The sequence below is a fragment of the Lithobates pipiens genome, unplaced genomic scaffold (assembly GCF_037356315.1).
Source record: "Lithobates pipiens isolate NorthernLeopardFrog02 unplaced genomic scaffold, aLitPip1_a1.2 Scaffold_8, whole genome shotgun sequence".
Classification (NCBI taxonomy): Eukaryota; Metazoa; Chordata; class Amphibia; order Anura; family Ranidae; genus Lithobates; species Lithobates pipiens.
In genome coordinates, this window is record NW_027507903.1 from 188,543,114 (window position 1) to 188,556,291 (window position 13,178).

Below are 13,178 nucleotides of genomic sequence, written 5' to 3' on the forward strand. Positions count from 1 at the left end.
AAGAAGACGTAAAACCTGATGTGTCATGTGACTGCTGATTCAGGTATCCAAATTGGACTTTTAGGTAGATTGTAGTACTTTAGGTAGTTAAGTGGTAGAATAGTTAAAGAGGGTGTGGCTGGACTTTAGCTAAAGAGTCACATAACCCTAAGCTAAAAGTACGCAATTTAATAAATGCTACAAAGTTAAACTGTTTGGCGACCATTGGTGACTCCATTGGTGACATATACATTTGTCTTCCTCAGTATGGACACTTGCTGTGGCCATTAAAAAGGGGCCCCTCTATGCCTGCTAGATTTTTAATCTTATTTTACATTACGAAGAATGCAATAGAAGGTCCTGGAACATGCAAAGATGGAAAAGAACATCCAAAAGTCAGTGACAGGGGGATCTCACTAATGGAGTACCCAAGTCATATAAAGATACCAGTGGCTGAATCAGCTTGTCATGCTCCATCATTAACTAAAGCACCACTTTTGGATGGAAGATCTCTTTAAATGCTATTCTCCAAAAGAGGTCAGTTTATAACTAAATTTGCTTGCCTTTTGTAATGAGATAAATATCTAAGTTAACACTATGTACATTTTGGGCACATTTAATGTGCTAGCTCAAAGTGCAGTATCCTACAGCAACCATCCACGTTTTAGTCATCAAAACTACAATATGTCTAAAGGATTGCAGACGAATGCTGCATTAAACATATCACGTATAACAGAAGATATACTTACCTATACTTAATGACCCAGTCTTTCTTAAAAATGTGTTTGCTGGCATAGAAAATGATTGCACCCTGTATAATTTTTTCCAAGCAGTCCTTCCCATTCAGGTGCTATAGGATAATACTAGAGATCCAGTTATTCTGCCTGGCTGGCCTTTCATTGTTGCTCATCAGTACAGCACCAGCTTCAGTGGACAGCTCCGTCAGTAGCAGTTCAGCAGGGGAATTGCTACACCCTGTTATACCTCCAATCCAGTACACATCACGTCCAGGTCAGCCAAGCGTGGAGGAACTGCTAGAGCTCTACATTTTCCCAACTGAACGTCTCACACCAACACAATACAAGTGACAGCGTGTTCCTATAATTGCAAAATGAATTTATTGTGCCCCTGAAGGCTCAATAAACCAGGAAGTCGTCGGCTCTGTATTTAAAATGTTCACTTGCTTTAGCAAGCTGCATAGAGCATTTTCTTTAGGTTCCACTAAACCATAACAGAATATACTGTAGATTTGTTAATGCAATGGTTATGTGTATGAATGAAGCTCTCCTACATAATGCCTCCATAAATATTTGTGGATGTTTGAAGACGTGGAAAATGATATACTTAAATTGGATTATTTATTATCAATGGAATGGAGCACCCATTTCCTCCGAGGACGAACAGCAAAGAAATATATAACGTGATCTCTTATTCTTAATAACAAAGCAAGAACTTTTCTAAAGTTTTTTTTAGAAATTCATTTTATTACATCTTGCTACTTATTTATGGCAATAAAATGGGTCACAATGATTGATTTACTAAAGGAATACAGATAGTTCTCTTTGCAAAGAATATTTACTGAGCTTAGCAAATAAGGTGAAGCTGTGTTTACCGCAATCAAATATTCATGCTAGCAAAAAAAAAAATGGGTACCAAGACTGACTTTGTGAATTACACAAAAAACTCCCTTACAGTGCTCCACATCCTACCACGCAAGGGTTAAATGCTTGCTAAGTCTAGGGATGTATAGGTTACCTTATTCCTTGTTCCATCAGTCTCTCTCTATCTGAGCCTCCAGTCAACCGAAACCTCCCCTTTCACACTGGAGCGGTGGGTGCGCCCACAGTAAAACTGCGCTTTACCGTCAATTTGATGTCGCTATTCGGGCATTAGCGGGCACTTTTACCCCCTGCTAGTGGGCAAGAAAGGGTTAAAACCACCGCAAAGTGATATGCCAGTGGTATAGCCACGCTGCCCCATTCATTTCAATGGGCAGGAGTGATGAAGGAGCAGTGTATACACACCGCTCCATCACTGTTTCAAAGATGCTTCTAGCGGGACTTTTTTTAGCGTCCTGTCAGCGCACCACTCCAGTGTGAAAGCCCTCGGGGCTTTCACATTGGAGACACAGCAGCAGCTTTTTTAAGGTGCTTTGCAGGCACCATTTTTAGCGGAGCTTTACCGTCAATTTCACTGCGCTATTCGTCCATTAGCGGGGGGCTTTTATCCCCCACTAGCAGCCGAGAAAGGGTTAAAACCACCGCAAAGGGCTATGCCAGCGGTATAGCCACGCTGCTCCATTGATTTCACACTGCTCCTTCACCGCTTTAAAGATGCTGCTAGCAGGACTTTTTTAAGCGTCCTGCCAGTGCACCGCTCCAGTGTGAAAGCCCTCGGGGCTTTCATATTGGAGACACAGCAGCGGCTCTTTCAGGGTGCTTTTCAGGTGCTATTTTTAGCTCTGTAACGACTGCAAAGCGCGCCAGTGTGAAAGGGATCTAAGCCACTGTGGCCGGCAATCACATGCTGACTTTATCAAGTACAATAAACCCAGAAATATTCAGGATGTCTCACCCACAACCCAGAGAGTCTGGGAGAAGAGGAGGGTGCCAGAGCGAGGAATAAGGCAAGTACTGCACATTGTTCAATTATCCCTAGACTTAACAAGCATTTAAAGTGGAAATTCAGCCAAAAGCTATAGTTACATAGTTACATAGTTAGTCAGGTTGAAAAAAGACACTAGTCCATCCAGTTCAACCTTAAAAACAAATAAATAAAATAAAAAATAATCGTACAATCCAGATACCCAATTTTATGCCCACAATTGATCCAGAGGAAGGCGAAAAAAAAACCCAGCAGAGCATGCTCCAATTTGCTACAGCAGGGGAAAAAAATTCCTTCCTGATCCCCCAATAGGCGATCGGATTTTCCCTGGATCAACTTTACCTATGTTAGTACCTAGTTATATTATGTACCATCAGGAAAGTATCCAGGCCTTTCTTAAAGCAATCTACTGAACTGGCCAGAACCACCTCTGGCGGGAGTCTATTCCACATTTTCACAGCTCTAACTGTGAAGAAACCTTTCCGTACTTGAAGATGAAATCTCTTTTCCTCTAGACGTAAAGAGTGCCCCCGTGTCCTCTGGGTTGACCGTACAGAGAACAACTCAACACCAAGTTCACCATATGGACCCCTAATGTATTTGAACATGTTGATCATATCCCCCCTTAATCTCCTCTTCTCAAGAGTGAATAAATTTAGTTCCTCTAATCTCTCCTCATAGCTGAGTTCCTCCATGCCTCTTATCAGTTTGGTTGCCCTTCTCTGCACTTTCTCCAGTTCCCCGATATCCTTTTTGAGAACTGGTGCCCAAAACTGAATGGCATATTCCAGGTGAGGTCTTACTAATGATTTGAACAGGGGCAAAATTATATCTCTTTCTCTGGAGTCCATACCTCTCTTAATACAAGAAAGGACTTTGCTCGCTTTGTAAACCGCAGCTTGGCATTGCATGTTGTTATTGAGCTTATGGTCTACCAAAACCCCCAGATCCTTCTCCACTATGGATTCCCCCAGTTGAACTCCCCCTAGCATGTATGATGCATGCATGTTCTTAGGCCCCAAGTGCATAACTTTACATTTATCAACATTAAACCTCATCTGCCACATAGTCGCCCAATTAGACAGTGTATTGAGGTCGGCTTGTAAATTGGAGACATCCTGTAAGGACGTTATTCCACTGCATATCTTGGTGTTATCTATCACTAATTATCATTTCACATATATGCGATGCAGGAAACACAGCGAATCCTGTGCATTTCCCACACTGTATTGAAATCGCATGGCATTCATGTGATCTGCTACAGGTGTCAATGTTAAATTAACAACACCCCAAAATAGCTTGCAAAACGCAGTGCGATTTGATTTTAATTTTCTTTCTGTGGTGACTGGGTCATTTTAAAGTTGAACACCAAGAATTGCACAAGACTCACCTCTGTCATATACCCCATCCCCTGCAATGCAGTAGTGAAAGTTCAGCCAAAACTATGCTAAACCTACTCTCAGCCACATTTCAAGTTTAATCTATCTAACCCTGTTAAGAAAAAAATTGCTATACATACCTTTTCTAAACCCATGTGATCTGATCCTGGTGCAGCAACAGACATCACATGTGATTTGCACAGGAATGCGGTGCGATTCCTGTGTGGATCACATACGATGTGCTGCATCCTGGCACAGTGAACCTAGGCTCAACCTACTCTCTGCCACATTTTAAGCCTAAAAGAACTAGACCTGTAAAGAAGAGATTACTTACCTATTCAACAGCTGCTCCGTTCCGGGCCTACACTGAGCTGTCAGTGGTGGCTTCGGTGTGCAGGAGAGGCAGCCAACAAGGGAAGCCCCTTTGTAACTCAATAGGTGACTTCACTTTCCAGGCATTTCCCAGCCATTATCGGCTGTCTCTCTCTACAGCCGCAGATGGAAACTGGACTGGATCAGCTTCAGAAAAGGTATGCGTAGCAATTTTTTTTTCTTTACAGGGTTAGACAGATTAGGTTATGAATGTGGCTGTGAGTAGATTTAGCGTTAGATTTTGGCTGAACTTCCACTTAAACAACTTCATTACAGGGGATGGGGAGTGATGACAGGGGTGTGTTTTGTGCAATTCTTGGAGTTCAACTTCAAAGCGACCCGTTCACCACAGAAAGAAGATGAAAAGGAAGAGCATACTAGGGAGAAAGTGTTATACTGACCTGTCCAGCAAGAGGTCAATTACATTTCTTATCTATTGAAGAGCTCTGTGTGCCATCGCTATCTGACCCTTTCATGTGTGTGAGATAAGGAGAGTAGACTGAGAGTGTGTACTGCAGTGTGCATAAGTCATGACAGTGAATATACAAAAAATGCTAGGAATAAGGGTACAGGTTTTTTGGAGATGAAAGACACAAACAAAGTCTCCTCATCCAAAACAAATCTACTCCCTAGCATTTTTTTTTTAAACTTTGCTGTGTACAGCCTCCACAAGTATGCCCTGTACACACGGTTGGACATTCCGACTACAAAATCCATCAGATTTTTACCGACGGATTTTGGCCCAAACTTGTCTTGCATACACACGGTCGCACAAAGTATATAGATATACTATACTATAAAGAGGGCAGTAGCCAATAGCGTTCGTTTCGTCATTTATTCTGAGCATGCATGGCACTTTGTCCGTTGGAATTATCTACACACGATCGGAATTTAAACGATTGGATTTTGTTGTTGGAAAATTTTAGATCCTGCTCTCAAACTTTGTGTGTCCGAAATTCCAACTGAAAAAATCTGAATGAGCTCACACACGATCGGATTTTCCGACAAGATCCGATCGCACATTTTCCGTCGGAAAGTCCGACTGTGTGTACAGGGGGTTATACTATATGCCCACTCTAATTAGAAAAAAAAGTAGAAGGTGAAGTAGCCCATAGCACAGTAACTTAAAGTGGTTGTAAAATCTGAAGATTTTTTAACATAATGCCTTCTGTGCATTAAGATAAAAAAGCCTTCTGTGTGAAGCAGTCCCCCTTTAGCCCCTCTTATACTTACCTGAGCCCCATCTCTATCCAGCAATGTTGTAGGATTGTCTCAACTGTCCCGGACTCCCCTCCTCATTGGCTGACACAGCAGCACATTGCTATTGGATCCCGCTGTTGTTAATCTAAGTCAGTCAGCCAATGAGAAGGGAAAGGGGGTGGGGCCGGGCCGCAGCTACATGTCTGAATGGATACACAGTGCTGCAGCTCAGCTCAGGTGCCTCCACAGCAAGCTGCTTGCTGTGGGACACTCGTCAGGAGGGAGGGGCCAGGAGAGCCAAAGAGGGACCAGAGAAAAGGAGGATTAAGGCTACTCTGTGCAAATCCACTGCTCAGGTTAGGTTAGTATAACATGTTTATTATTATTTAAAAAAAAATAAAGAGATTTTACAATCACTTTTTTCTATTATTTAGTTCCTGGTGGGACAACATACAAGTAGTACATTGCCCCATCTTCCTAAGTGCCCCTAAACACTAGCTCCGAAGTCAGACACTGCGCAGCCCTTGGTGCGCAGCTGACCGACACCAGAGCTAGCAAGAAGACAGCTGTCTCCAATCCCCAGCACTTGCCAGGGGAAAACATCAGCAGGAGGAATGTAAAAAGAAGCGATTTGTGTCAGCCTCCTGTCCCTCTGCATTTCTTGTGCCAGTTCTTGCTGTGAACAAGAGCTGAGAGCAAGAGCCAGCCACAAAAAAGCAAAGCAGCTGCCTTTTTTAAAATCTGCAGTGTCAGGCAGTGTTGGGGGGGGGGGGGGCTACTGCCTGCCATTGGGCACCCAGAAAGGTAGGGATAAGTACTACATGCAGTTTCTGCACCTGTAAATTCATATCTTTGTTCCAGTTTAAGGGGGTGCTCAAGGTTTCCTGTTTTAGGGTGGCTCTTTTCTTTTGTAGCATCCTATGTAGCCACAGTTGCATGCAGGGACTAGAGTTGTGTCTCCCTACAATGTGTGCATCAATAGAAACACACAGAATCATAGCCTAGGGTGGCAAGGCTTTCCCCTGCTCCTCCCTCCTCCTTCTATCTTCTCCAAGCTATTCCAAGCACCAAGTCCACTGTTAACACTTTCTTGTGAAGAATGGAATTTCAGGGAAGCCGCATTGAGACAGCAGGAGCCAGCAGCATTTAAAGTTGTAAACTACAAGTGCTAGGGTAAGAATAGCATCATATAGTTTACTGGGAAATATTTATAATGCTCAGTGTGTTAAAGTGGATGTAAACCCGATTTTTTTTTTTTTTTGATTTTTTTTATGTCATAATGTAGAGTATACGATTTCCTATCATTTGAGCTCAGTCTTGCCACCGAGAGTTAATCCAGCTCTGAACAATCCTCTTTTATTGTTCAGTGAGATAAATCTTGACAAACAGAGAAAAACTTTGTCAAATCCTCCCCCTTGCTTTGAGTGACAGGTGATTTACATATCTCGTGCACTAGCCTAAGAGACATGCATTATTTTCTGCTCTGCAAGGATTGGCTGTTTCACACCTCAGCATGATTTGGCATGCTGAAGTCATGTGGTGACTTTTCTGGGTTTTGACTGGATGTTAGTGATCATAGCAGAAGTTCAGTGTAAGAAATACACAGGAGAAAATGCATGTTGATAAGGGGAGTGTAGAGGTGGGCGGGGAGTCTACTGACATCACGACTCCACCCACTGGAAAACAGACCCACCCACAAAATCTGCAGTTTTTTGGGTCTCATAGCAGACAGAGGGGAGACATTTGACAGATAAGAATACATGAGGAGGTATGTATATCCTTCTAGATAACCAGTATTGCAGTAGTTTAGAAAGGATGAGAGCGGGTTTACATCCACTTTAAGCTAAAATTGCTGGGGGTAGATGCAAGCCAGTTTTAGTGGGATGGTGTTGGAGGTTATTCCAGCGCAGTCCAAGAAAATGCAAAATGTGTTGTGGGGTGTGGGCGGTGTGCACTGAAAAAACGTACAGCGTGCAGTATTTTTTCCGGTGCAGTGCAGTCACCGCACGCAGGCTGATAGAGCTTTATGAAATGTCCCCGTGTAAAATATCAATAAGGTTTATTTTGAAAAAAGTGAACAGCGTTATGCACTGGGATCAGCGCATCAGCACTGCTTCCACCAAAGCACACAGCAGCCACTGTGTTGTAATGCTGGTGTGAATGGACCCTGAAGGTTTTTATATAACTTTGCACCACTCTTTACTCTACACAAAGCCATATATATTTTTTGCAGGGTTTTCTGCTTAACAGTCTCCTCCTGCTAGCAAAAAAGCATAAACTTTGAATATGTGCATCAAAAAATGTGCCAAAACACACAACATATTGAAAAATGCAAGATTACATAGCAAGTGCTGGTGTGAGACTAGGCTTACTATATATGTCCAGACAGCAGTGTATATTTGATCTGTAACCCTAATGACAGAATCCTTTGATCTTCTGGTGCTGCGTGGGTTAATACCAGTGGGTGAACATCCAAAGTGCGGACTATTCTCACCTTTTCTGCTCCCCACCCCCCTCATGATCAGTTCATAGAAGCTTTACTATTCCTTCCATGAACAAAACACAATATGAATGGAGGATGAATGGAAGGCATGCCTCCTTCATTCATAGAATGCTTTTTATTATGAGGAAGGGATAATATGACTTCAATGATTGGAGCATAGAAACTGATCAGATGGGCACAATCAGCACCTTTGATAAGTGCCTATGACAGGTTCAGCGGCTCATAATAACCCCCGCAGCTACAGAATATCACAGCTGTGGGGGGAATAAAGAGTCCAACCTAACACAGCAGTCACCAGCACACAGGATGCTTTTTACAGAATGGAGGTGCTGTCCATGGTGCTGATTTAGGGGGAAAAAGTAACTAAACTTAAAGTTTAGTTACTCTGTGACTTTACATATATTCCCTCTGGTTATGTTACCATTCACTACATAGGGTTTGTTTTTCTACAAATGAAAAGGCTAAATACCTTTTGTCACACCGTAGCTGTGTGGTCACGTGATACCCCTCTGCTGCCCCGATCTATGGAGAGAAGCGGGAGAGACCGAGATTCTCCTGTGACATTAGCCGGCCACACTGCTGTCCGCTGCCTATTAAGGCTTGGGGGGGGGGGGGGCATGGTGGCAGGTGGCAAAAATGTGGCTCAACTCTGTATTGGGCATTTGAGCTTTTCTTTCTTCTCTACCTCCACCAGCCTCCAGATAGTACTTACCTGAGCCCGATCTTCCTCCAGTAATGTGCACAAGAGCCTCGGCTCTCAGTGGACTCTCGCTCTCCTCATTGGCTAAGACAGCAGCGAGAGCCAATTCAGTCATAGCCAGTGAGCCAATGAAATAAACCAGTAAATAAACACGCATAGCCGTGGCTTGGGAGCCCCCATTACAAGCTTCTTGCTATGGGGGCACTTGGCAGGAGGGAGGGGCCATGAGCACCGGTGGGGGACCGTGCTGTTCTGTTTAAAACCACTGCACAGATCAGGTAACTATAACATGTTTGTTATTTAAAAAAATACCACATCTTTGATCATGGTAAAGAGCCTATGACCTAAGCTCTTTACCACGTGATCGGCTGTGTCCAATCACAGTGTAAATAGGAAGTGCCGGTTATCGGCAATCCTCTACTCATGCTGACAGCGCGTGAGTAGAGGAGATCTGATAAGCTGCTCTCCACAGATAATCAGTACATTGATTAGCAGTGTAGTCCCATCAGCAATGCCTGCTGATGCCCACCAGTGGTGCCAATCAGTGTCCATCAGTGATGACAATCAATGCCTATCAGTGATGCCTTTCAGTGTCCATTAGTGATGCCTGTCAGTGCCTCCTCATCAGTGCTGCCTATATGTGCCCATCAGTGCTGCATAGCAGTGCTGCCTATCAGTGCTGCATAGCAGTGCCGCCTCCTCAGTGCAGCCTATCAGTGCCCATCTGTACTGCATATTAGTGCCACCTATCAGTGCCCTTCGGTGCTGCATATCAGTGCCACATATCAGTGTCCATCAGTGCCGTCTATCAGTGCCCTTCAGTGCTGCAAATCAGTGCCACATATCAGTGCCCATCCGTGCTGCATATCAGTGCCCATCAGTGTCACCTATCGGTGCCCTTCAGTGCTGCATACCAGTGCCATTCGGTGTTGCATATCAGTGCCACCTATCAGTGCCCATCAGTGCTGCATATCAGTGCCCATCAGTGCTGCATATCAGTGCCATTCGGTGTTGCGTATCAGTGCCACCTATCAGAGCCCATCAGTGCTGCATACCAGTGCCCATCATTGCTGCCTCATCAGTACCCATCTGTGCTGCATATCAGTGCCGCCTATCAGTGCCCTTCAGTGCTGCATATCAATGCCCATCTGTGCTGCAGCCCGTCAGTGCTACATATCAGTACCCATGAGTGCTGCTTATCAGTGCCCATCGGTGCTCCATATTAGTGCCTCTTCATCAGTGCCTGTGAAGGAGAAAAATTACTTATTTACTAGAATTTGTAAGAGAAACATCAATTTTCCTTCTTTTTTCATTTGTTTAGCAAAAAATAAAATAGCTCAAGTGTTGATTAAAGTGGTTGTAAACCCTTACCAACCACTTTGAACTACAGGTAAGCCTAGATTAAGGCTTACCTGTAGGTCCAAGAAATATCTCCCAAACCTATACGGTTTAGGAGATATTTGCCCGAAGACGGGCACCGCTGTCTACGGCGCATGCGCCGTAGACAGCGGTGCACAGGCGCACTGAGCGTGGCATCCTCGATAACGAAGATGACGCGCAATGCCGCGCGTCTCGGCTCCCGTGCGCATGCGGGGGAGTGACGTCATCGCGGCTTCCCTGAATGACAGCGGCGGGGCTGCGAGACCCCACCGAGAAGATGGATGCGCTGGACTACAGGGGACAGCGGTGACTTCGCTGGCTCCTGTGTCAGGTAAGTGACACATAATGGGCTACTATGCGATGCATAGTAGTCCATTATGCTTTGCCTTTGCAGGGAATGAAAGAGGAAGTAAACTCATCAGGGTTTACTTCCTCTTTAAATGCCACTAAAAGAAAGCTCTATCTGTCTCAAAAAAAATTATAAAAATGTAATTTGGATGCAGCGGTGCATAACCGCGCACTTGTCATTCATAGTGTGACAGCGCTATAAATTGGCCTGGGCAGAAAAGGGGTAAAAGTACAAAGTGATTTTAAAAAAAAATGGATTTTAATTGAAATGTGGCATAACAATGGAATAGTTGGTTGTCTAGGGATCGATTATGGATTGGAAAAGCAATTGATCCTTTGTGGAAGCGTGTTCCTCCACCATAGTGTGAGCGGTGACCTCTGCAGCAGGTGACTTTGTTGGGGAAGCCCCATAATGACATAGATAAAGATAGAGATAGTATATTCCAGGAGACCCCCTCAGCAGCCCTGCCAGGACCCGGGGAAGCCGCACCGTCACTCACAAACTTCCTGCCACCCTTAGAACACAACACACTGCTTTCCCTTCAACGTGCCCAACACAACCGGAGCAGCGTGTTAATGACCGAGCCGCCGAGAGGGCGAGCTGTGCATTTGCCAGGCCCGCATCATTAAGCCGTGCTGCACACTGATTGGACCGGCCGCGCGGTTGCTACGGGCAACTCCCGCCCGTGATAGAGAGAGTGTGAAGAGGGAAGGTGGTGGTGGTGGTGTGGGGGTTGGGGGGGTGTCTGAGGGAAGAAGGGGGGGTGCACTGTGACGTCACAGAGAAAGTTGCACCGGGCTCGGGACTGACAGACGTACACCTCTATTACCATCCAGCAAACGCAGCGAGGGAGGTCAGATTTCCTCCCAGAAAAAAAAAAGAAGAAGAAGAAGAAGCAGGAGGGGGAGAAAAGAGGAGGCAGCGCAGCCCCCGCAATCAGCAGCAGACAGGGAGCCTGCAAGGCTGCAGCACTGCACGGAGCTCAGCCCTTCCTTCCTTCCATCCTTCCCTCCATCCATGGAGCATTGCATCGGAATGAGAAAATAAAGGAGGAGGAAAAGCGTTCATCCCCAGGGCGGGCGGGAGCCTCTCCTCACTCACTCCTCACTCCTCACCATGGTGCAGAGCAACACGTAAAGAAGAAGAAGAAGAAGCCGCCGCCGGACTCGGTGCACCTGACCCCCCTCCCCCGAGGAGCGCCCATGGGCGCCGGGCTCTAATTCATGGCCGCCGCTGTCTATTGCGCAACTCTGAGGAACAGAAAGCTGATTCATGGAGGGGGCCGCCTGACCATGCCGATGTGTGAGCCCCGAGGAAGGCTGTGCTAAGGGCGGCCGGGGAGCCCCTTCTATATATATGTGTGCCGGGGAGCCCCTTATATATATGTGTGCTGAGGAGCCCCTTATATATATGTGTGCTGAGGAGCCTCTCATATATGTGTGCCGCTGCCGGGGAGACCTTCATTTGTGCCGCTGCTGGGGAGCCCCTTATATATGTGTGCCGCTGCTGGGGAGACCTTCATGTGTGCCGCTGCCGGGGAGACCTTCATGTGTGCCGGGGACCGTTCACTCGCTTTACTTTCTGCCTATTCGCTGACTTGGGAAGCGACATGCAGCTCCTGAAGGCTTTATGGGCACTAGCAGGAGCGGCCATCTGCTGTCTTCTCCTATTCCTCATCCACTCGCACTTCCTAAAAGAAGGTAAATGTCTAGCTATGTGTCTGTATCTGTATGTGTGTGTCTATGAGTCTGTGTGTGCTGGGTGGGCTGCGGAGGAGGAATGCAGTGCAGAGCACTAGACACTCTGTAGCCGCAGGTGAGCTTAGGAACAGAGGATGGGAAGGAAGGGGGGGGGCAGATCCATCAACTACCCCCAACAGGTCATGGCTTCAGGACCAGGTGCCTCAAACCTACCAAAAACCGGATCAGCTGCCAACTTCAAGCTAAAGCTTCCTAAGCTACCAGCCATGCCCAGATAAATGCCCCTCAATGTTTTTTTTTATTTGATCCCCCCAAAAAACATGGCCTGTTGGAAAGGGGGGACTTAAGGACGGAGGCTTTGGCTTGTTTGGAATCCAGATCAATAGGTGCCCTTATCTCCCCCCCCCCCCCCCTTTTTTTTTTTTTTTTTTTTTGATTCAGCAAGTTTTCAATAGATGGCACCAAAGTTCTATGGAAAGGGCAAAGAGGAGCACTCAGAGGGCCCACCTCCATTCTATAGAGCCCCAGCAACTCGCCCAAAGGAATTTGGGGTGGTGGATTTTTTCTTTTTTAGTTTTTTTTTCTATGAAGTCATCCGGCTGGAAATGCACAGTGCTAAAGGTTAAAGGAGTTAAATGATCTCCTTTTTATGTACATAGAGCCCAGTCTGCAGCTTGAAACGTAACCTGCATTGAGCGGCGCGTTTCTTTTCTGGGCTCCCAGTGGTAAATGTTCACGTTCGCTTACTGCCTAGTGATCATTATTATAGGTTCCAGCCTTTTCAAAGCAGCTCTACATCATAGCCAGCTGTAAAGTTATGGAGGCTCTCCCACTGCTGGAAATGCAAAGTGGTCCATGGAGACCAGGCATCCAAAAACTCGTGTGTAGCACTGTCATTGATTTTTTATTTTTTTTGCTCCAGTTTGCTAATTATGTGATTGCTTACTATAGTAATGATAATGTTATAAGCAAGTGGTAATCCAGAGCAACCAATTAGACTAGCTAAACTAGG

The 13,178-nt window shown here is 45.5% G+C and overlaps 1 protein-coding gene across 2 annotated transcripts in view; it reads left to right on the plus strand.

The window, feature by feature from the left end:
* Nucleotides 1-11,243: 11,243 nt before the first annotated feature.
* The window catches only part of TAFA5 (TAFA chemokine like family member 5), a 629,519-nt gene continuing 627,584 nt past the window's right edge, over nucleotides 11,244-13,178 (plus strand). Inside the window, exon 1 of one of the 2 annotated variants that reach the window (XM_077473263.1) lies at nucleotides 11,244-12,166. In XM_077473263.1, the coding sequence (XP_077329389.1) occupies nucleotides 11,902-12,166 (265 nt within the window). In that variant the 5' untranslated portion in view covers nucleotides 11,244-11,901. The remainder of the gene's footprint in view (nucleotides 12,167-13,178) is intronic. The other variant, XM_077473264.1, reaches the window with a different exon arrangement.